Source organism: Acanthaster planci, linkage group LG08 (assembly GCF_054643075.1).
Source record: "Acanthaster planci isolate LZ-2023a linkage group LG08, COTS_SCS, whole genome shotgun sequence".
In the NCBI taxonomy this organism is placed as follows: Eukaryota; Metazoa; Echinodermata; class Asteroidea; order Valvatida; family Acanthasteridae; genus Acanthaster; species Acanthaster planci.
Genome location: NC_141784.1, coordinates 8,346,462 through 8,371,608, shown reverse-complemented (window position 1 = coordinate 8,371,608; position 25,147 = coordinate 8,346,462). Strand labels below are relative to the sequence as shown.

The 25,147-nt window shown below is 41.8% G+C and overlaps 2 protein-coding genes across 4 annotated transcripts in view; one reads left to right on the top strand and one right to left on the bottom strand.

The window, feature by feature from the left end:
* Positions 1-1,113: 1,113 nt before the first annotated feature.
* hdgfl2 (HDGF like 2) lies at positions 1,114-14,792 on the bottom strand. 3 transcript variants are annotated; one of them, XM_022249907.2, is made up of 17 exons: positions 14,648-14,792; positions 12,755-12,848; positions 11,997-12,073; positions 11,466-11,604; positions 11,253-11,363; positions 10,830-10,928; positions 10,408-10,636; positions 8,849-8,936; positions 8,089-8,613; positions 7,617-7,848; positions 7,046-7,101; positions 6,527-6,576; positions 6,236-6,309; positions 5,791-5,898; positions 4,814-4,946; positions 3,895-4,567; positions 1,114-3,117 (listed from the first exon to the last, which is right to left on the bottom strand). In XM_022249907.2, the coding sequence occupies exons 2-17, from the start codon at positions 12,827-12,829 to the stop codon at positions 3,051-3,053; spliced, it is 2,736 nt and encodes a 911-aa protein (XP_022105599.2). In that variant the 5' UTR covers positions 12,830-12,848; positions 14,648-14,792; the 3' UTR covers positions 1,114-3,050. The 3 variants fall into 3 exon arrangements, with proteins under 3 accessions (XP_022105599.2, XP_022105596.2, XP_022105597.2); XM_022249904.2 differs by having other exon boundaries at positions 11,202-11,363; positions 14,648-14,791; XM_022249905.2 differs by lacking the exon at positions 14,648-14,792 and adding an exon at positions 14,498-14,641 and having other exon boundaries at positions 11,202-11,363.
* A 355-nt stretch (positions 14,793-15,147) lies between these two features.
* rab27a (RAB27A, member RAS oncogene family) overlaps positions 15,148-25,147 on the top strand; it is a 43,749-nt gene continuing 33,749 nt past the window's right edge. Inside the window, exon 1 of the mRNA XM_022249910.2 lies at positions 15,148-15,320. The gene's annotated coding sequence lies outside the window, so the exon portion shown is untranslated. The remainder of the gene's footprint in view (positions 15,321-25,147) is intronic.

Below are 25,147 nucleotides of genomic sequence, written 5' to 3'. Positions count from 1 at the left end.
AGATTTGTCACCTACACACTGCTCCTGCCACTGCACGGGAAGGGAATGCTCCTCATTGTCATATGATCTCAAACTCTCATTTGCTGTCAAAATGTGTACAAATTTTCAAGGTTTCGTGCGCCCCATTACCATTCAAAGCAAAGGTCGTCGTATTCTCAGCACCTGTACACTAGTGACTAACACATTTCTATCAATGGAGGCCATGGTAGTGTGATTTGCCTGGAGGTATACGTATGCTGGCACAACCACATTCAATCACTTTAAAAATAGTAAGAGTATTGATTAGGCCCACATTATCTAAAAGTATGTCTTTCAAATCTAATATCCAAGCTCATCAGGTGCACATCTTCCTACAACCTCCTCGGCTCCCCAGGGGAATACGTATACAGCCCGAGCCTGCATTTTATGTGTGAATGACCAAAGACAATAAACGTCTCTGCTCTCACAGGTGCCCATCTACTCTCAGATGGAGAGAGGCAAGTGATAGGGGTCTCCACCTGCTTGACTCATCCCCCCCTCCCACCCATGGGCATTTGGAAAGGATTTTTGTCGAGGGGGGGTTCAGGGGGTGAATTTCCAGGGGAAAGGGTTGTGTGGTGCAAAGCATTCAATGAAAAAGTGATAAACAGTGGCTGTGGGGGTGTCGAGTTTGAAGCTTTCTTCCAAATTGGTGTTTTCATCCCTTTAATTTCTTTCACTTTTCCCCCTAACTTTCCAAATTTTTCAGGGGTGGGGGCCTTGCCCCCCCCCCTTCCTTGACATCCATGCCCCGACCCACTGATCAGGAGGTACAAACACTGTCCACACACACAACTACATAACTTAACATATTTCCAGTGGCAACCGTGCAAAGCAAACTCAACTGGTTTTCACCACAGAAAGCAGGGCTTCATATAACATAAAAAGCGAGATGCGTACACTAGGGGTACAGTTTGGCAGCAGTCACTGGTACCTGTTGTTGGCCAGTGGTTGAGTGTTCTGGCAATTTCTTTACACAAGCAGCAATGGCCATTTTTCCTGGTTATGATGTCAGAAACATTTTTTATTTTTATTTGAATACCAAAGCACATCCCTTTGGTTTGAAGCCTGCAGAACAAAAATGGAGACACACACTTTCCTCATCTGTAATTAAATTTAATGTGCCTTTCGAAATTCCATGCCAAAGTTCAACTTCCAATGGGTTATTCTGAATAATTTATATCCAATTCAGGTAAATATGCAAAATGTATTAAGTATTTACACGTACACAAGTATTGTGTCCCCAAATATTTGTAACAAGAAAAATGAAACATGAGTAAGAAGCCTTACAGGTACGGTGCACTTAAACCAAATTACAGGATCCATAAAGAAGATTTGGTATGCACTCATCTATTGGAGCCAATGAGGGTCAATGTCAGCGGGATTAGGCACATTACACGTGGGAAACCGAGTACAGTTGGTTTCTCACCTCATATAAACTGTACTGTACTTTTGTTTTGGTCGGGCGAACCTGTGGTTTCCATTAGTACAGAGGCTTTCATTATTTCAAGATTTAACATGGCTGCTGACAGATAGGACTAGACAGACCGTATGCAGATGCAGTTTAGCAGAGATGTTAAGGCAAGTTCACTGCCTCACAACATGACTCTACCCTTCAACCATGAATTTCATCAGCTGTTTCTTTTCAAGAATGAGCAAGTGAGCCTGTGAGCATGAATTATTCAACGTGGCCACGTCCCAACTTCATGAAGCTCCTGAGGAATGCATATGTTCAATAAATGCACGCTGAAAACTGGTGATGAGCAACAAGCAGCACTTGATATGCAGTTGGTCACTGGCTTTTTGCTTAGCGTTACGTCTTAGAACTGAGCTCTTGTGCTGGACAGCTCCATGAATAGCCCTCTGTACTGATGACATCACGCTTTGTTCAGGTGTTCATTTTCCTAAGTGGCCCCCGGGCTGCCACTGGCTCCATAGAAAGTGCAGGTTAACAAAGTGTGAAATGATCAGTTCAAGGGGCCATTTGAGGATTTGTCTGAATCATGGCACTGGCAGGAAATAACACTTTGAACACCAATGCCTGGTGGCTCAAGCAACTTCCCACAAACAGATGGAAGATTGAAGACCAGAGTCTAGTCCATTTTTTTTTTAATGCTGCCTTTCTCTAGCTAACCTGGAGCTAAGCTGAAAATGACAGAGGCGAACAGCGATATTACATGTACTCATCAAAAAATCCATTGCAGGTGGTTGGTTACTCTGGACATGGACCACAAGCATTCAATTTCTGAACAATAAAGTACCTTTGGTATTGCCCTATGCCTGAATTGTGGGGTTGGTACCACTGTAATTCAAACACTATTCGAGTCACAACCTCTTACCTCGTTCCAACTAGCCAAACTCAGGCATTTATTTGTATCCTCAATGCCTATACACTTTCTTAAATTCCATGCATCAAAGCATCTAACTTGTATCTAAGAAATAGGGTGTTGTGAAAAGACTGGGTCTCTTCACGTCAATATTGGGCCTAGCTTTTCAAGAGGATAAAAAATTCAATGACATTTCAAAACACCAAGAGGAATGTGCCAAAGAACTTGGCCACTACCCCAGGACGTTTCCCGAGCAAAATCCCAAATTTGAAAAATGAAAGAACAGAAATGCCATTTACAAACATAAAAAAAATTCAAACATCGAAAATCTGTAGTTAAAAAGGTGAACAATTCTCATGCTGTACAAATTGGACAGCTTTCTGCTGTAACTGACAACTGCTCATGCTTTTGTCATGAGTTTGAGGACTAAGACATGGAGGGAAAATATGATGGCCTTGACAGGTAGGGCAGGTTGTTCTTGCATCCATTCCTGCTTGCTTTGTTGCATCAAGGCACTCTGCTTGATAATTATTTGGTAAATCAAATGATCCGTGTCAAGGCGATATCTGATTTGATACAGAATTCCCTGTAAACACACCTCCCTGCCTGTTACCACTTTTGTCTCTTCTCCAGTGGCAAGCAGCAAACTTGAAGGGCACGAACATGGTATTTTGCGCTACACGTCTGACTGCCAAAAGCAAATCTTTAGTTCTCATCTGAATCGAGGTCCATGTTGTCGTCACTGAAAGCCTGGTCTGTCGCTGCATTCTCACTGCGAAAAAAAAACCCCAAAACATGATAACAAATCTTTGGAATGCTAATTTTCGGGGAGGTTTCATGCAAGATTACAAGTAACACTCCGAATGAAGTTGACTAAAACAACTATAATAGCCACATCATGTGGTTACTTCTTACACACCGATATCATTTTTATAAATGCTTGTTGGCAGTAGCTGCAGTTCTAAAAGATCTGTACAGCAAAGATGGCAATAAGGTGATTGAAGCACTACACTGTTTAGCACACTCTAACATTAACCCCTTCACGGCGGGATTATTTTGACTGCGACTGCTGGGCTGTGGTATGCCCTGAATGGAGGGCTTTGTCCAGCAGCAGGCCCCATTGAACCAGCAGCTGCATGGTGACTAAACTGTATGTGTGGTATGCACTGATGCTCACACAAAGTTGCAGTAGTAGCAATCATCCGTAGAGAAGGGGTTAAGTGTCCTTGCAACAACTGACAGCATTTTGAAACTTGGCGACACTCGTGCCCACTTCGAGCACTTCGTCAAGCAACACAGCTACCCGTGGATTGAATATGGACTCTGAGCAACTTTTCTTTTTCTTGAGTGGGGTAGACTAATCATTAAAGTCACTTTATCAGGGATGTCAGTGAGTCCCAACAAGCTTGAAAGAAATGCAATTGCATCGTTTGATTTGTATACACAATCAACAGCATTTGCTTTGCCAGAAAAAATCTTGTACTGAATGACTTACATCTTGCCCTATCTTTAAAACACATGATGCACACTGGAAACTTGCCAAACCTACCCCTTGGAGTTGTTCCCTTCCTCTGCGTCTTCATCCAGATCCATGGGCTGCTCACCAAACTGGTCCCCGGACATCCCCGTCGATCTCCGCCTGTCTCGTTTCTGCTCCCTTTTCTTCTCCTCCTGCGACCCTCTGGGCTTGTCATCTCCCCCATCCATGACCAGCCCGGGGATCTGGAACCCTCCCTGGCTGCCAAAGATCTTCTCCAGCCGCTCTGAGAGGTCTCTCCTGCCTTCCCGATCTTCCACTTCATATTCCTCCTCCTCAGCCTCCATCTCATCTCCCACGGCAACTGCATCCTCCTCCAGGTGCTCGGGCTCCTCGGGTCTCACATCGTCTCCCACTGTTCTCTGATTGTCAGTCTCGTCGTCAGTTCTAACCAGCTCGGGAACAGTCGGAAGCGATTCCTCTTTTGGTTCCTCCTCTGGTTCCTCCTCTCTGAGATGCTCAGAGTCTTTTGCTTCATCAGTTTCATCTTGGGGTTCTGCTGTGGCACTGAATGCCTCTTCTGTGGGAGTATTGGCCGTTGCTTTAGCCTCAGCACTAGCTGTCACTTGGTCCTCACTGTCAGGTTTACTGGGGATGTCCTCCGCAGTTCCATTTTCTTGTATTCTGACGGCCTCAACAGTGGTCTCATCATCTCCTGTATTGTCATCCTGCACTGTTGTTATATCTGCAACGTTTGTTTTCCAAATTGTGAAGAAGACAAACTACATTTGTGAATGAATGCTAAAAGCAGTAGTAAAATCACCGAGCAATGAGCTTTTTTATCCTCACAATCTACCGAGAGTGACGGCTGTTTCATTTATTTTTTTATTTGGATTTAGAAAGCCTTGTCTAGCGGAGATGAGAGCTTGTGCAAAAATGGTGACGATGACTGCACTGTAAAGTAACACGAATAGATTGCTGGTCACTCTACCGGTTTGCTCTGTCATCTGTTTCTTCTCCTCAGCGCCGCCTGATGTGTCTTGCATGAGGCAGATGGATTTCAGCTTGTTGTAGAGATAGTCGGCCTTCTTGCGGACTTTCTCATCTGGCTTGTATTTTCTGACCTGAGGCAGAAACACACAACACGGCAGATTTGGGTTGTCAAGCTGTTAATTGATCAAAGATGTGTCCACTATTTTCAACTGATTAAAGGAAACCGCTGCCGGTGCTCTGCCAAAAATGCTATCCAGCCCTATCCACTCCCTGTACAAGTGCCCTTCGTCAGTGTCCAGTACAGGTGTTTGGGCGCCAACGGCATGCCATTGAAGCCATGCATGTGATACATGAGTAACATGTACACCACACCCTTACCAGATTACTAACGCATAATGATACACATGCCTGAGCAATATGTACATGTTTAACTTGAACATAGAGGACAGAACATACAGGGAACACAGGATGTTTCCTTATCCTCAGAGGTCAGTACACTGTCCTCACTGGTCAGTACCTGTGCTTGGTCTGTGGAACAGTAATATACTGTAGGAACAGAGGTCTAGCAAAACAAGTTGGTGTATGAATGTTGTCATGGGGGAGACTGACGCTTGTTAAATACAGTTTCCTGCTTATTCGCACGATAAGTTGGGGAAGGGGTGGGGGTAGAACCACTAAGTGTGGCATGCATGGAGGGGGAATCCAAATAGTTAGCGCTACATTCACTGTGTATCAGGAAGTAAAGCCTGGGTACCACAAGGTTCATTAAGTGCCATAGGAGTTACCATCTCAGTACTCAAAGGGGTAGTATTTAGGTGCCTCTTATAGGTGCTACAAGATTTGATAATGGGTACTACAATGATCACACACAGGCACAAGGTCTAACCACAGGTGATGTGTTAATTAAGACTGGCTACCAATACGTTAAGCTCCTTTTATTTCAGTTTACCGAGGAAGTTGTTCATGTGTACATACCTTTTTGATTGTCTGAACAAAGTCCTTGCTTTTCCTGAGGACGCCTGGAGTGAGAGTTCCACTGAGGTCATCAATTTGTGCCATCACAGCAAGGCTCTTGGCTGGATCCTTGATGGGAAACAAAGTGAGGTTACAAGAGAGATCTTATGCAAGCAAAGGCTGCACCAACACCTTGCTTGTACCCACCACGCCACAACTGAAGGAGGCCAGTACAGACTAATTTTTAATGCATTCTTATTGGACAGTTTGCGCATAAGTTACAGGGCAAGTCAACAGCTGTGTGGTACATGTAGGTTGGAACAACATGCCATGTTCTGGCAGGTGTTTCCCTTCAAAACAGAACAAGCAGAGCAGAACAAGCCAACAGCAACATGAGATTTATTGGTAAAAGGGGGCTGGGTTGAGGGTGGGTTCAGTGATTTTTCTTCTGGAAGGTGCTACTCACGGGCCGGTCCATGCTCAAAGAGACTTTGAGTTCAAGGTGCAATCTTTCAACTGTCTCTTCCAGTTTATTAAGACCTAGAACAGGTAATAGGAAAAATGAAATAGTGCGGTCAAGAACATTCAAATGGCAAATTAACATGAATTTGCAAACGGTATACTTGGTATGATCACAGTCAATAAACAAAATATTCTGTGAGCGGCATTCAGACCCATTCAATTCCCCAGGTCATGTTATCTGATATCTCTATGCTTCTACAGCAATTTGCTTGGTGTACATTCATCTTGGGCCTACCTTTCTTCTTTTCCGGTTTTTTCTTCTCTAGTTTGTCTGGTTTAGATATTCTGGCAAAACACAAACCAAGAAAGAACAGCTTGAGCAACCTTCACTAGTGTGAAAGGGGGGTTAAGTCATATTCACTACCATGTTTCAAGTATGGCAAAGGCAAAGCATCGACCTTTACTATTACGGGGTTTCCTCATGTGCGATGAAAACGTGCCTAATACATCCACCCTTTTTTGCTTAATTTGACTCTCAATCTACTAGAATCCACTACTTTGAATGGACATTCAATTTGTCTTTAAAAGACCCATCAGACCTAAATGATACTGTCATTATCAACACCAATCACACCTCATTTCATGTTCCACTTTCCCCATTTCCGTTACTGAAGTTCTGTAAGCCAGGGACGTATAAGTCTAATTTCTCCTCAGTGCTCCAAAAGTTTGGGGTACAGAAACATATCAGGTTCTTGCTTCTCAAATGTACAAAAACAGATTGTAGGGGAACATTCTCATCAAAGTCTCCACTTACTCTTTGTCACTGCCCTGATCCCTGGCTTGCTGTTTCATGTCCTCTTCCTTCCTTCTCTGTAGGGTCAGAAAACGACGCATTTCAGAGTTCAGTCAGTCTGTCAAATCAAAGTGTAGCTGGAGACAAGCACGATGCATACCCCCCCACACACACTTCACAATTGTCCGAACAACAACAACTTTGGAGTAACTTGTTGCACAAGTACAAGAAAGGACCTCAGTGATAGCCACTGATACAACTCCACAAAGGTAGAGTAATAAAGGGCCCTGACGCTCAATGCACTGTGGATTATATATAAGGAAAAAGCTTCGAAATGAGGAAAGGTCGTCTCTAAAAGAATGGCTGGGTCTAAATTTACAAATAGAAACCACTGCTAGAACATATAAACTTGGAAATGCCCAGCCACTTTTTTAGGCCAACAGGTGTTGAACACACTTTCATTCTCAATTTGAAATATTTGCATGTGGATGCACGGGTGAAATTTTGACAATGGTCTTCAGTCTTAAGTGGTCTAGACAGCGCCCTCCAATGTCCAGACACAGGATCAATGACGGGGAAAACCATGACTAACCTGCTCCTCCAGGCTTCTGTGCTCCTCTTCGCGTCGCCTCTTAGCCTCTTCCTCCAGCCGCTTCTTTGCTGCTTCCTCCTGCCGCCGTGCCTCTTCCTCCTCCCGCCGACGCCTCTCCTCCTCCCTCCTCTTCTTGGCCTCCAGCTCCTTCTTCTTCTCCTCCAACTTCTTTTTTAGCTTCTCCTCTTTCTTGCGCTCTTTCTCCTCTTGCTTCTTCCGCTCTTTCTCTTGCCTGTCCCAGGCGGAAAAACAATCAAGTTATCACAGAGGAATTGTTCCCCTCATGAAGGCACAAAACTTAGTTAGTTAGTGATAAATTGGCGTCCTTCAAAAGTAGTCATTTGATAATCGCAGAATGATTGCAGATACAGAATTTTTTACCAATTAGGCCACCTAGCTTACTAGTTTAAAACATTCTTGCATTCGAAATGCAACGAAAACATAAATCCACTTTGTTAAACCCTGTCCTGACCTTTTCTTGTCCTTGTCCTCCTTCTTCTTCAGCTTTTCTGCTTTGCGATCAGAAGTGTCCATCTTGGAAGCCTCAACACTTTGTGTCCCTGTCTCATCCACCGCCTCTCCCTCTTCATCGTCCACCATCAACCTGGGTACCTCCTGCTCTTCCTTGACTACTTTCACTTCAGCCTCACTGTTCTTCTTGACTTTCTTCTTGGCCTCTCGCTTGATCTTCAGGGGGGTTTCGTCGATGACAAGGTGGTCGCTGTCGCCGTCGCTGTCCAAAACTCGTCGCGCTTCGTCCTCGTCACTCTCGGCATGCTTGCTCTTGGATTCCGATGAGCTGCGTTTTTTCTTCTTCTTTTTCTTCTGGGCCTTCTCCAGCCGCTCCATCTCCTCCTGGAGGCGTTCCTTCTCCCGCATCAGCCGGTACTGCTCTTCCTGCTTCTTCTTCTTCTCCTCCTCAATCTTGGCCCGCCGTGCCTCTTCCTGCTTGCGCCACTTGGAGACATAGTCACTGTCATCTGAGGAGGAGTCTGAGCTGCAATATTAATCCAGATTTATTATTTTGCAGCGCACTGGACAGGTTAAAGTACACACAAAATTTCATTATGCACTTCTGGTTTGGGGAATCTGGAGATGCTGCAAGTTCCTTTTGCAGGGTTCGGTGCCCTTGATAAAAGAGAATTAGTTGATGCATTATTTGCTGTGCCAATCTTTTTTTTAGTACAGTTCTCAGTACAACGCTAATGAAATTCTGATTCTGATAAACCTACCTGCTCAAGCTGATGCTGAGTTCTTTTTGTGGGGCTGGTTTACTGGCAGGTTTCTTCTTGGCACTTGGGGCTCTTGGCTTTTTCTCACCTTGAATAAGAAAGTTTAAACAAAGTTTAACCAGGTAAACAAATTATGTTTATGCAGATTAAAATCCAACCCTCCCACAGGTCCTTAAAACCCACTAGGACGACTGCACGGACTTAGGAAGCTGAAGCCCAGGCTTGATGGCTAAAACTAAAAGTTACGATATGATGACTGTACCAGTGGGTTTATTCATGGTTGTTCACTTTGAATATTGAGGGTTTGGACAGGAGGCCTAACTGTCTAGAGAGCTCAGTTTGCTCTTTCATATGCAAGGTTCTTTTAACCTTAACCCTCCTCAATCCTCAAAAATCTTTCAGGCGGTTTTGGAGGATTTTGGAGGATTGAGGGTAAGTGGCAAAAGTGCTTATTGCAAAGGATGCCATGCATGAAGGTCGTGGGTTACACCTTGTTTGTTTTGCTTAGTCATGCATAAATTCAGCCCAGTATTTCTTTTGAATCAACCGCACTGCTCAAGAATGCCATTCGCACTACCTCAACATAATGACAGGAATTGCCAAAGGATTTTGAAGGACTGAGGCAGTAGGCACACCTCCAAGTAACATTTTCAAAAAATTTTGGAGGACTGCAGAGGATTGAAGGAGAATCCAATTTTTTTCACCCTCCAAATTGGAGGATTCTGGAGGATCGAGGAGGGTTCCTAGCTAAAAGGGCCTGGGGGTTAGGGTTAAAAGTGGCCTTAAGACTCATTTCTTGGGATCCACTCACACAATTGATGTACATTTTCTACTCAGTCCTTTACATTCTCTTTTCTAGACATGTTTGCATTTCTTACACAGGAAAGTCTATTCTTTGCAGTGTTGTAGTCCAGGATTCGGACTCGAGTCGAACTTGAGTCACTTTTTTCATGACTCAGACTCTACTCGAGTCACATTGGGAAATGATTGACTTGGACTCGACCATGACTTGGACTCAAGCATGGTGACTGGAGTCATATATTTTCTTAAAGAGAGAATTAATTTCACAAGTTTACAAGACAAACATAACATTCCGTCTTAACGTGGCTCGACACAAATTTACAGGGTGGATTCTTTTACTCTCTGAATAAAAAAATTTTGCTTTTTCATTTGTTATGAACCACAGCTCTTTGCAAAGAGATTATTTACTCAAGCAACTTGAAAAAAGAAGTGTGTTAAGCAAAAACAACAAAATTCTCAATATGCGCAGCAAAAATTGCTAAATTGGTGAATACCTTTAAAAAAATGAATCATTACTTGGACTCAAGGCTTGTGACTCGTGACTCAGACTCTAGGTTTGTGACTCACGACTCAGACTCACCATTGGTGATTCGACTACAACAATGTCGTTAGTCAAAAGTTTCTGCTACAATACACTTATACTCTTAAATCCTATCAGCTTCCTTCAAGTCAACTTCCACAAGCTGCAAATAATTTTCTTTTGCATTAATTTCCCAGTTCTCAAGAGCACTTACTTCCTGTTGCCTTCCATGTCTCACCTTTAGTCCTGGGTTTCTTGGCGGACTCTTTCTTGGCCTTCTCCTTCTTCGGTTTTTTCACCACTGGCTCATCCTCATCATCGCTGCTGGATGCCTGCTCCTCGTCTCCCTCTTCATCCTCACTGTCTGAGCTACTCGCTGCCTTGGACTTCTTTCTGTGCCTAGGTTCAGCCTTGTCAGAGAAGCGCTTTTTCCTCTTTGCACTGCTTGTCTTCTTTGGGACAAACTCCTGTGGGGGGAGGAAAAAAAAGAAATATTAAGATTTAAGGAACTGACAAATGCACAAAAAACATGAAGTGTACAAGTTTGACGGACCACCAATCCCAAAGCATTAAAACTTAAGAGGGTCCATTAAGGCTACTGCCGATGTTAATACCACATTCATTCACCTGTTGGTAATTACAACCAATGCATTGACTTACATCACTACTTTCTTCTTCCTCTTCTTCCTCTGATGGCTCATCGTAATCCGTCTCTCCCTCCTCACTCGAAGACACTGATCTCTTCTTCTTGGACGATTTCTGGGTTGGAATTGAAGCAACAGTTCTAAACTATGTAAAAGGCACGAGTGCAGGCTAACATCAGAATAACACTTTTGAGATTTGTACAAATGAAGTAAGCGTTAAATACAGAACCACAGTCTTTGGCTACAGGCATACAGTGTACGCTGGATGAAGAAGGGCAAATATCTCCCGTATTAAGCCAATGTGGGGAACTTAACACAAACAAACCCCTCAACATAAAGATTTGTGCATTTCCGAGTATCTGGCTTAGTGAGCAAGCTCCCATTCTACCTTTGCAGTATCAACACTTGACTTTTGTTTCTTCGCTGCAGCAGTCTTAACCTTAGGCTTGACTTTCTTGGCAAGGGGTTCCTCCTCCTCCGATGACGATTCTGGCTCCACCTCTTCTACTGCCTCCTCTTCTACTTCCTCTTCTGATGTAGATGGTGGTTGCTATGGTGACCAATCAATCAATACAGTGAAATACAGCTAGGATTATCATGAGACTCCAGTCACAGAAATCATAAAACGTAGAAACTCTAGTTCTGCCTTTACCTGTGCGTATAGATTGACGTTGGGATTGGTGATGATTTCATCCAGCCCGATGTTAAAGGCCCGGTGTTTCTTGTGAAGCTGGCCATACTTGTGTTTGAACTCCTCGTAAGGGTATAGGTCCTTAGGCAACATGAAAGCACTGTTGGAAATAAAGTCAAGAGGATAGATGCAAATAAGGACTACTCAATCATTACTCCCTGAAGAGCACCGCATTAAAACCCACACTACTCTGGGAGTCACCGACAGTTTATTATTCACAGTCACATCTGATTTTTTTTGTCATCTCCAATAGGACAAGGAGTGCTTAGCATTGAGCAGAGGTTAATTTTTCATTAACAGGTTTTGACCTTACACTGACGCATACAAACAATACTGTATACTCCAATATGGTAATGGGTTCAGGTTACAGGCATTGGAGAAGTTCAGAATTCCCCCCACCAATTTTCACTTTGTAATATTCAAGTTGGCAATATGATACATTTCTGACAAGTGTGGATGCCTTGGCTTAGGTACGATGGACATTGCACCTACGTCTCGTGAGTTCCATAGAAGAAAATGGGGAACTTGTTCGGAGGTGGCTTAACTCCTCCTTCGGGAATCTCGTCAATCTAAGGAGATGAGAGAACAGAGCTACACAAATGAGAATGTTAACGGAAGGAATCTTGGTTTGTGAGAAATTATTAAGGCTCAAGCAACTCACGTCAAGAGATGCAACCAAGTGTTAAATTTTGTCATTTAAAGAGGAAAGGAGGGGACCTGTTGCCGATTGTAGTCAGGTTCTAACAAGTTAAGTCACAAATAAAATTCATAAAGACACACGAAAGTCACAATTCATGGAGTCATGAGTCCTAGTCATATGCCATTGAAATGAACTAAATGACTAAGGTTAATTCTTTTCTGTTATTTATTCAAATGGTTGTGATCTGCCAGTGACTTGTGATGGACTTGATTGTAAATGTGATCTAAAGGAATAAAGCAAAAAAAAAATATTGCGGTAAAAAGCGTGGGAGAGATTGGGACTTGAAGATAAATACACAAAAAAATCCAGCAGATTTGTTTTAACAAACACAACAACAATATAAAGTACTTCAGATTTTTCAAAGGATAGGCCCTAACTCTTTCACAGATAGCAATGGCAGTTTATGAAATACTTGGCGGTGGCTTGAAATGGCACATGAGTCTGTGATTGTGGCTACAGCCACTTTCCATCGAGTTGTGGGAAATTTCCAGCCACAGCTTAGTAATTTGGACACGGCTTAAGATTATGCAAGTCTTGAAGTATGGCTTACCCTTGCTGGCCAATGAGGCCATCCCTTCATCTTGGCAAACACCTTGTCTCCTGGCTTGAATGCTCTTCCTGCCATGGTTAGTCCCGGTTCAGGCCTAGAAGCACAACGCCACCACACTTTGTTTAAATGTCTGGCATTATAACTCCAAGCAGCAGTGTGACCTCCCTTGATATTTCATCAACATTTTGCTTTCATGCTTGTTTTGGAGCTTCTAACAACCCTTCTAGGTTCCTGGCAGATATGATGATGTCCCCACACAATGCCAACACTGTCTGTGGCAAATTTCCAGTGGCAAAGAGAACTACAGTACTTCAGAACTTACTGGAAGGGCCAAGACTATGGCAGAAATTACCATGGAAACAGTGCTTTATTCCAGGAAATTTTAATAACAGCCACCAAGAATTTTGAAGGCGCACAGTATCTGACAGTATCTGCAACCAAAGGTGCCAATATATTATCAAGTAAGTCACTGCAGTGAAGTTTTAAAAAGCAAGAAATCAGACATTGTTGCAGTTCCCATTTTTTGAAAGTTATACTTAGAGTTTGGGGATGGTATGCTGGTCTAACATGACATTCTAAGTAACAGGGTCCACATGTAAAGTGCTTGAACGGTATACACACCACCATGGAGGGAGGCCTATTGCTCACAAGAAGTTGCTTTGCCATAATTGTCCTTTCATTGTCGTGAACATGCTGGAGTTACTTTACAAAAACTGATGTGGTTTCAAAAGATCAATGAAATTTTACCATTTCAGCATTCTGATGAATATTGCCTCTTGAGAGCAATGAAATTCCCCTATCAACATTTAACTTGGACTTTGCTTCCCTCTAAAAAAATACTCTTGAGAGCTGTTAAATTCCTGTTGACATTTAATTCGGAAAATTCCTTGAGCCGTGTTAATTAGAAAAATATCTGCAATAAAAGTAAGATCTAGGACAAAATAGATAACAATACGGGACAATAAGTGTTTTGAATCGACCTAAAAAACTACTAGGCCTAGTTCATATTGGAATTTTTGCCTTTACCCAAGCAACATTCTCCCAGCTTGCCTAGTGCTAGACAGCAAGAGACTTCGAAGGGAATGGGAATACCCACGTCGCTGCCAGGCCTGACCAAACGCTAACCATTATGACTCCCTTTAACGTGCTAAAAACTGCACAGTTTGAGGCACAAAACTTGCGCATGTTAGAGGACTGCTCAACGTTATCTGCACAGATTTAAAATATACCCAACCTAATAAAAATTGCGTAAAGGAATTGCGCAAGTTACGAAAATTTCAAATTTGCACACTTTCAAAGATTGCGCTGAACAACTTTGTTTTCACATTTTATAACAATCATCCTCCCAGCATACCAAAAATGCCAGGAGGAATTCCAGCATACGGATGCCAGTAATTATTCCCTACAGCAATTACTCAGAAAGCAAAAATATGTCCAGAAAAGTTCAATTTAGGAGGGAATATACAAAGTCATAGTTAGAAACACCTAGAATTTTTCAGACCAGTCTCATATGCTCATTACTGGGTTTGTGCACAGGGTGTCAAGTACAGCATCCATTTATGAAACTCTTTCCAAACTGCCACCTGGTGATCAATCATTCATTAGTGTGAAAGAAAGACTTCCCGAGGTTGTAATTTGCAAAGGCAAACTGCACTTCTGCCCACTAGGCTAGTCATGCTAATTCAACTTGTGAGATTAATGCATATGGCAAGGACGTGCTAGCACGGCTAGTACGTTGCCTACCTGCCTACAGGCCTGGGCCCAGTACAAATGAAAACGTCGCAATTCGGTAGCTGAACATCGATCCAAACGGTAGGTATGCCATTAAATCAATTTATCTTCAAATATCCTTATTAAAAATGAATGCATAACCTGAAAGCTAAACAAACCAACCTGTGAATACGAAAAAATAGAGCCAAACTGGTATAGCCCGCTCCGCGGGAAATTCCGCCTGTCCCACTTGCAATAGACGAATCAGCCGTCGAAATACTGTATACTACAAAGTACCAACTGGATGTAGTTCAGTAGATATTTTGTATGGAGTGCAAATCGGAAAAAAATCTATGGTCGTCTAGTAAAATAAAGTTATTGTACCTACAACATAATATTTATTGTTTGTTGCAAAATTCAGTGCATCGCTTCAAAACTACTCAAAAAATTTGTGCATAAGTTTCTGAAAGGGCTTGAGGAGCCTGATATGGACAGAAAAATTACCTCAAATCGTCAAAGCAAAACCCGGTGGCACAAATTTTGGATGCCCAAGAGAAAATAACCCCGTAACTGGTACGACTCTTTTAGTACACTGTCCGGCGTGTAGGGACCAGCGCGAAGTAGGAGTGTGCTACAAAAAATTGGCGTATCCCATGTACATGTACTGTACAATTACAATATACAGAACACACTCACACATGTACACTGTACGTGGACGCAGTGTGTGGTTGTGCCAGCTGTGCTGCGAGTCCAAATTCACTGGAGACTCAATGAGCGGGTAGGCCTACCTGCGGATATCAGGCCTAATTGAGGGCCGTATTGAACTGTAGCCCGTATTTACGGTTTTCTGTGGGCGGTAAGTTGAAGATTCCTCTATTAAACGTGTTTTATATTCCTTGAGCCTTGGAATTCGGATATTGGCTAAGCTTGCAGGTTATGGCATTGGTTACATTCGTGTGCGATGACGAGAGTTAAGACATGTACATGGAGGCCTACAGGCCTAATTAACTTGATCTGTCAAATTATCACAGCAGAACCAAGGAGGAATTCATAAGAATATGCAGGCTGGGCTCGTTCGTGGTTGGTTCAAGACCCTCAACGACTAAACCTGACCTTAGTCAAACTCGTAACCCCTGTCTGTAACTAGTGTAATCTCTGCATGCACTTATCTACAGTACATCTACAAGATCTAATCTCAGTACGGTAACTTGGACTCGACAAATCATCTTTTTTAAATATTTGGTCAAAGTTGGGCGATAGTAGACTCTGCCATAGCACTATCCCCCCGACCACATCCAAATGTTTAAAACGGGGATTCATTGAATCCAAGTAACTCGGAGTAGGCCTACATCATGTACACTGTACATGTTACACATGTTTTATTCATGCTTTAGTAGGCCGAGCAGGAAGAAAAGCCCACACCTTTAAAAAGGTGATAAAACTTAATTAAAGTACATGAAGTCTGGGTATCAACGACTCTAGAAATTGTCTTTTTTAATATTTGGACATGGTCGGGTGGTGGTTGAAATGATGGAGACTCAGTCCTACACCATATGTACCCTCAGAACTGGTGGGTTCACTGAACCCACAGCTGCGCTCATTGGGGTAGGAGGCTCCTGGCCCAGTATCAGTCCTCATTTTCACATTTTGAGGCCTCTTACGGCCATTGAAATAGTTCCATACTCAGTTGTTGGAAATTTGTTCATAAGCTTTACACGTAGAGCCACAAATAGCCAAAAAGGTATTTTATTTTGCTTAAGTGCAGAGCTATACACAATGTATATTGTAAACATTTTTGTAGGGGTAAAACAAACACGGTCAATGAGATCCAAACCAGCAATTTTGGGATCCTTAAACATATTCAATGTGGAAAGAGTTCCAAAACCGAACATCACTTGAAACTCTTTGCACAAACCCAGTAAGCATTGGTGATAGTCTGAAAAATTATGAGCATTTTCAAAGTAAATGCATCAATATTTTCCCTGTGAAATTTGATTCATAGAACATGTTACCACTTTCTGATGGCTATTACCGGTATCTAGATCTCTGAAAGGGAGCATCAGTTATGTTCGTATATGTGGAACTGTTATCCCTTTGATTCTTTCAGCAAATTGAGATACTTGCTGTATGACGCTGTTACAAACAGCATCAAGATCTGAAACACACATGTGCATTACTGCTGTGACACTTAAACTCCTTTTTCACTGTCAACTTTTGACTTGTGTCAATCAAACTACATGTGCCGGCACCCAGTTGCACGTGTAGGAATGGTTTTACTGCAAAGATGACAACTTAATTAAGAGTTAAGACGTGACAAATTGGGCTTCTGCATTCTCAACACTGGGACTTGAACAATGTTAATGTTTTTCTGGTCAGGTGCTTGGAATTACAGTCAGATTTTTAAATACATGTATTAATTATTTCGTGAGACAGACAGACCGACAGCACAACCCTGCATGAGTGTGTCATTCCCTCAGAAATTTTGCTGGGCCAGGAGTCTTTGATACCAGCAAGAATTTATCAGCATTGATGATGATCCAGTGGCTACATGTAGGCCTATATTTGTGAGGCGTCAAACCCTTCATCCGGTCATAGTGGCTGGGTACACATACGAATACTGGAGTAACCTGAGATTGTTTGTTTTGCCACAGATTGTGCATTTCTGTCCAAACCTGTGACAACGTCATATATTTTGTCTAAACCCGTGACAACAACACACATATTTGTGTGGAGGAAGTTATTGATTGTATTGTCAGAGGCCGATGCAGGTGCTGAATTTCTTAAAGGTGAAAAATTGTATTTCAGTAAATGAAAAGTAAAAGAATATCTGGGATTTTGTTCCAAGTCCACAGTGTTGATAAAGTTACCACTTTGATCTCGATGCATGTACATGTAAGTGGGTTGAATGGATTCCAACCTCAACTGCTTAGAAAGTCAGCACTTGCATATCGGTGATTTGTTTTTCCTGAAATGATGAAATTCCCAGAAATCAGTGTGTTGTGCTGTGACTCAGAGTGTGCTTCCAGTCAAAACTCCTCATGGTGAAAAGGATGATGCTACTCCTAAGGAAACCTACACCTCAATTTGTAGCCCATATTCTGACTTCAAAATTTTTAGTTACCGGTATGTACAGTGTATGTACTTAGAAAACACTTCTTGCAGATGACGTATGTACGCTCCCTTGAGGCTGAAGTCAGGGGCATAGTGACTTGGGGGGAGGGAGGGAGGTGGGGTGCAGCACCTCCCAATGATCAATTCCATTGGGCATATTGAAGTTTTGGTCAGTAACTGAACCCCACATTACTAAAATGAAATACTGTGTGGGCCGTCCGCATTTCCCCTTAAGCATGAAATGTACATGTACATGTAGCATACTGCAGATCACTTTGTGAATTTAACACAACACAAGGTTGGCCAACAAATTACAAGTCGGCAAATCGACTCTGGCACACAACCCCTCCCTAAAGAAAATGCCATCGCTATGCCACTGGCTGAAGTTCACAGTTTTAGAGTCAAGCAAAACATACAAAATGTCAAAGTCAAATCCTAAAAGGCAACGCTGTTTCCATCAGGGAGGAATTAGTGCCAGATGTACAGGCATTATTTTGTCACTACAGAAGCCAACAGCTTAAACTTCACCTTTGCATCTCCTACAATGTACATGTAAATTTATCAAGGTTGTACAGTTTTCGTGGCATTCCATGAAGCAAACATGCACCCACCTCTGCATGTACCTGTACATGCAGGTGCCTTAACTGATCCGTACATGTATGTGCCAAATTCTGTGTTCCACGCTGATCTGTCACATGGTTATAATAGTCAAATTTTCCTTGTTCTCATCACTGTCTCGCTGTCTGAGTGGGTTTTTTTTTTGGCCAGAAACTTGGTATGGCTGAGACACAACGTTCAAAGCTAGGCTTATATTGATTAGTCGATTCCCATGGAATATAAAGGTCAGATGGCCAGTGTGAGGCCATACGGATGTGTTTACGACTTGATGTTACCATAAGGTTCAATTGTATATTTAGCATCAATACAGTTTACGATCAATTTGTGATATGTCCATCATGCTAGTACACATGGAGAAAATTTATTGATTTGATTTCAAGTTGATGGAGTCATCAAGACTCTTAAGTATCAAAGTTGGGGTTATTGTAACTCAAGTAAAATTTAACAAAATTGTTCAGATCCGTGTTTACATCATCTTGGAGTGACCTATGTTTTTGAGTACCAGTAAATAATAAAAATGAAAAAAGTCTTCACATATGGCAGGTAAAGATGCATGCTAAATTGCATTTTATTAATTAATACACTGTGCATGTACAGTTTTTTGGTGTATAAAATTATACTAAGACTGAAGATACTGAACATTTGGCATAACACTGTGTGGTGGTACCCGTATGTCCAAGGGGCTACCCATACAGCCTGTGCTTGTACATGTATGTTCTTCAAGAGAGTCCACTCTGAATGTGTATGCCTTGTTTTGCTCACAAACTAGGCCAGAGCAAAATCAATTCAGGAAAATCAATGGTTTGTGCCTTTCACACCATTGATGGTTGATTAAATTACATTTCATTGTCATGAGCACAGTAATACTCACTGGTATTGAGCCTCACATTTTTAATGCTCCAGTTGTTGGGTGCAAACGGTCAGTCAGAAGATCTGTGTACATCTCTGCAGTAGGCTTACATGTATAATAGTTGAAACTTTATCAGTCACTTTATGAAATCTGTATCAAGTCATGTACATGTATTATGGATATTGCAAACAACTATTGGAAAAGCTTTATATACATGTACATATACTGTATGCCCATGAAGTTCACGGTTACTTACCGGGTATGTATGGTATGACAGCACTGACAGACCTACTGTGCCGCACTGGTAAATTGCCAAGAACTCTGATAATATTGTGTGTTAATCTGAAGCACAGACTAATTTGTCGACTGCAATATGAAACAATATACTGACATGGTAAGTTCCCAGTCTCGCCAGTGTGGTATATGTACACATGTACCTGGACTGGTATACGTTCATGTACAGTACTTTACATTTATGATGCCATGTATGTTCAGTCAGGGGATTTTGTAAATTTGTATTGTGCTTACATTGTACATGGGAGGAGGACGGGTACTTACATGTACATGTACCATGCCTCTGACAGTTGGTCTACATGTGCATCGTGTATTTACTGTATGCAGTGTACACATGTAGATTGTACGTGTACTACTAACTACATGTATGTACCAGTATGTATAGAGTGTACACCCACGCAAACGTCAAGCTCGAGTTCCAGCATTGATTTACATTAACAACACAGAGTAGAGAACCCTTGTGACTAAAGGAAGCCCTGTGCAAATCTCTGATGACAATTTCCATCCTTCGTGTAACAAGAAGTTGGACATGGTCAAATTAACCCACAAATTGCTTGAGGCAGGCTGCGTACATATGTGTGTACTAGTGTGCAGCCTGAATCCTCAACGTTGTGGAGATTGAGTGGGTAAAGTTCTTCACCCCCCACATCTTGCAAGGTGGATGGGTGTACACACTTATATTATGTACATGTACAATGTAAGATTGTATGATTGATTGCAGAAAATGACAAAGTTTGGCTGTCTGATACTTACTGTACCAATACAGTACATGAACAACCACGGCAATGTACAACACATGTACAGTGTATCATGTTTGCCACAGCACTGTGTTAGTTTGTCTGGTTGACAGGGCAATGGTACATGTACATGTAGATGTTCGTGCATAAGAGTGTACACATCTTTAATGTTTGAAGAGATAGTTTCGCTCTGTATTCCCCTGCTAAATTACTTTTACACTGTATGTACTTTGGTACCAGTGGCCCCCATAATGATTACACTGGATTCCAAGCAGATTTTTGAACCAAAATGGAAACCAGTGTAAAAAGTCAAATTGTACCTTACGTTTAAAGCCTTGACTGGTTATTCAGTTGTTAGTAGACAATGAACTCTACTGCGGGGTGTGGCTTAACGTTGGACATCATTTCGTACATGTAGTTCTGGTCCTGCATAATGTACCGGTACATTTGCATACCGGTTTGTAGTGAAACTATAGGCCGTCATGCTTGAAACCGTGAAAACATACCGTATATGTACCGATACATATACATGTATGTACATGTACAATGTATGTGTATATTAAATATGTTGTGTATCCGGGGCAGGTGCATTGGTGAAGAACCTCTGCCTCAACACTTCATGTACATGTATACTGTACCCTATGGATGCAACGACTGCCATGGTTGAACAGCAGACTGAAACAATGACAGTGGACTAGAACATGCAGGGATGCTCAGTATGGCCACGTCATTGCATCCAGTGACAAGTGTTTGAGTAATGTGGTGTGACCGTGCTCATTGAGTGAATTTCAGTACAGTCATGACAGTTGACGTGTGCAAGTGTTGTACCTACATGTACATGTACATACATGTACCCGGTAGTGTGCCTCTACATACAGTACAGTGTAATGCATGGTGTTCAACTTACTCTAATGTGATGCAAGTTCATGCTCATGTATAATTCACACTGTAGATGATGGCGGAACATTTGGCCCTCGACTCATCTTCTTCACTTTGACATGATCCGTTAACTGTAACCCCGCTAGGCACTTGCAGTAGAGAGCACACTGAACCCAACAAACAACATGTACATGTGCTGGTATGTGCACGTGTACATGTACATTTGAACTTGAATATGTACCTGTAAGCAGGCCACTGTACCAGTACCAAACCTGATAAACTTCAATAAAATGTCTCCATTGGAGTTTGAGTGATGTGGTATGGATAGGTGGTAGATGTATTCGGTGTAGGATGACTTGCACTATGCTTGCACTGAAGTAATACCAAACCTGACAAAATCAAGCACAGTCCAACACTTGGTACTTGAAGCCAGACACTACACACAAGGCCCACTGTGTGTCCCAACTCACACAAAATCCAATCACCCCGGGCCTTTGATACCAAGTCCAACAAAACTGATTGATCAATCAACAAGTTCATCAAGTACATGTACAGTGTACATGTGCAGGTATGGTACCGAACCTGCCAAAACCTGCTGTTGGAGTTCGCTGAGCACTTGGCTGTTAGGGTTATTAAATTTGTTATTACTTTCTTCTTTTGTTTGCTCTTGCATCAGTGTACATGTACATACCAGTATGTGTGCATGTATGGCAAGTCAGTGTCATGTGACCAGAGCACGTGATTATGTAATCACTTGGGACAGGGTTTGCAAATTTCTTGAATGAGTATTCAATTTAGGTTCTGGATGTACATGTACCAAGCAATGGTAAATTTACACGTACTGTGTACATGTACATGTACAAGTATATTTTACCAGTAAGTTACCGTACATGTACATGTACATGTACATGTATGAAAGATTAACGACCAGCATGACCAGTACCGGTATCTGTCCATGTTACATGTATATGCACTAGCAATGTCATTGTAGTGATACTGATATGGGTTGATCACTGATGAAATGTCTTGTTGATATACTGGTACATGTATGTTCATATTTACTTTGAAAATGTATGTATCGTATGTGCACTGTACCCTACATGTACATGTACCGTTTGTTGACTTTTCTCTTTCTCCACCAAGCAACTATGTACATGTATCTGTTTAGCACCTGTCTGTATACATTGTACATTGTGCCTATGTATGTTTTTCTAACAGTCTTTTTGGTTTGTTTGCTGTGAAGGTCACATTACCTCCGTTTTAGACCTACATTTTGTATCTTCATATACCCAAAAAAAAGCTCCCGTATTAACGTTGTTCAGTTGTACTTCGTACATGTAAGTTAGCATCGTATTATGAAGCTACATGCAAAATGTAAAGGCCCTGTCACACCTTGACAATTTAGCCAGCATATGCCGACATACATGTACGTGTATGAAACATTTGGTGAATTCACTGGCGTACATGTACGTTCAACTATCAGTTGTTTTTTTTATTGTAGGCATATACCGGTACATAGAGTATTACATTCATAACAAGTTGGACGTACACATAACGTATTTGTAACTTATGTAGAACGTTTCAACACGTGCACATGTACATAACTTTCATACATATGTATACGGTACTGTAGCTGTAAGTTCGAAACACATTCAGTAAGTTCTGTGGTCGTCTGGAACACATCGAATACATCTACACTGTACATACATGTACCTACGTCAATATGCATTGGAGATAAGTTCAGTGTAAGTTACACATAGGTTCAAAGCATGTTACTCATACTTGTGGGTTAGAAATAAGTTTTGGGTGTGCTAGACATTATCTCAATGTATTTCGACTTATGAGTAACTTACATGCATTACGTGTGTAACGTGTGCCAACGATCCTACATGTATAGCTTCCATGTATGTACCTCCAACTTATAGCCCGTGTACGTGGAACGTATGAGTCATACGCTAGTATACGTCGAAAATTTTATGCATGCACAAAATTTTTGGATGACCTCACCACACTACAATGTATAACAGCATGCTTCAGCGTGTTCTTAACTTAGTATTCGCCCATGTAACTTATTAAACGTACGCCAGCGTCTTCAACAAATTTGTCATATGTTGGCATACACTGGCTAAATGTGTGACAGGGCCTTAAGAAGTTAAAAGCAAATGTTATGCTGTGACCACAAACCCATTACAGACTCAGCTTTTATATATTTGTCTCGTAGCCTGTAAATACAAGTAAATTGCATGATTGCTTAACTAATAAAAATGTGAGAATTTCAAATCCACTGCAAGGTTGCCTGACCCCTGACTTCTCAAAATGTGTGCATGTTGTTTTGCTGGTACCTACACTGTACATGAACATGATGAGATGATTTGGTTCGCAAATAAGTGGCCAGTTTTCTCAGTGATTAGATTCTCATACTGTGAATGCACAGCATCATCTGATCACTGTTGATGCTAGAATTCACCCCAACCACTTACCAGTAGGCCCAGCATAACTGATACTTGTAGATTGGCCGTGATATCAATTGATTTATGCTGATGGATTCTGTCTGAGTGTGGAACGTGCTTTGTTTGTGAAGCGGACAACAAAAGACGAGAGTGGTTGGTTGCCGGGTGGAACATTTTATTTAGGATATCCTAACAAGATTGAACTGCGGGCCCCAGTGCTTAAGCACCTCTCTAAAACCATGAGGGAATTACAAGGTGATTTCTTGAAGGATATCTGCCCGATCTGCAGTTGAGAAGAGGAGACACAGGTCGGTCAGCTGCAGATATGCATACATGTAGCCACTCTGTGATGGGAAAGATGCCAGGGAGAGATTTCTAAGGTATCTCTTGTCTCATTTCTCAAGGGATTCCCTCGTGCCATCTGTCTCATCTGACTTCCTGTGGTGTTGGAGAAAAAAATCAAATTGTTGCTTATAATTTCTGAATATACATGTACCTGCGTGAACGCTTGAGCAGTATGTATATATTAATACATGGTAAACTTTTCTATTTGTAGCAATGTACACTTGTATCCAGTGCAATGGATAAACATTTGTACATCATCAATTTCAAAATTCTGCACAGGTACATGCACATTTGTACATAACATGTACATGTACATATGTACGTACTCGGTAGTACCGGTATGTTTGAATTAATGTAGTTTACATTGATGCATGTGTGTACATGTACGGTACATGTACAAGTAGCTAGCCATTGCAACGATGTACCATCGGACCGTTAACTGCGCGTTCTTGCATTGCAGAATGGATGCAATTATTATGCATTTTTTCTGTATCACCGTCTACGCAGTATACAGTTTGCCTTTGAAACCTATCGGAAAAGCAGTGATTCATGGCGATCTTGAGGGTTCCAAATATGGATCATCATTCTGCCGTTTGGCATAATGCTTGTTGCAGTGGTGGATGGCTTGACAGGTTGTCCTTGGTCATGTTGGTAACAATGATACATGTGTTGATTCAGTACATTAGGCTTACGTTATAATTTAGCCAGCCTGCCCATTTGAGTTTAACTTAAATGAGTTGTTAATGGTACATGTACTGTAATTGTTCCCTGGTTTTTCATAATCTGCCATGAGATTTACTTCTTTTGGCATGAAATCAGAACCCTGAAAGGTAGCACATACATATAGTTGCTGTTTTATGCAGAGAAAAAGTTAGTGAACATTACCTGACCGGAAAATTCATAATACGTTTATCATTTTTTGCCTGCGGTGTAGGGGTTCATGGTGTTTTGTACACCCGAGGGGACAAATGGCACTCAAGGTGAAGCTGAGGGTGCCATTTGCCCATTAGGCAATGTTAGGGTGTAAATGTACCACACATGTACATGTAGGAGTTGCATTAGCTAAGGCGTCATCAAGAAATTGACTAAGTGTGCTTTTGCACTTTGTTGGTGTTCTGGCTGATCGGTCCATCGTTGTCAAGGAGAGCGAGAATCCGCGGATTGGATGGAAGTGTGCATGAATTCACACATCATGCACATGGTAAAGTTTAATGAGCTGGGCTGGATATTCACCTTTATCATCGCAACAACAGATGCTGTTGTTCCTCCATCTTTTACGGTATGTTAAACAATCTACAAAAGCAATTCCTTTTCTTATAATTGCTGGCCGTGCAGTAGGTAGCAGGGGATCTAAGGAATATCAGGCGTATTCATGAGGTTAATAATTTGCATAAGCCTT

Bases quoted from the DNA above. Each gene is read 5' to 3' on its own strand.
- hdgfl2 (XM_022249904.2), bottom strand. From the start codon at position 12,829: ATGGCAGGAAGAGCATTCAAGCCAGGAGACAAGGTGTTTGCCAAGATG. The intron at 11,605-11,996 runs GTAGGTGCAATG...TATTTCCAACAG, and splicing joins TTCTATGGAACTCACGAGAC to TGCTTTCATGTTGCCTAAGG. The intron at 8,937-10,407 runs GTGAGACATGGA...TTCTTATTCAAG, and splicing joins CAAGAAACCCAGGACTAAAG to GTGAGAAAAAGCCAAGAGCC.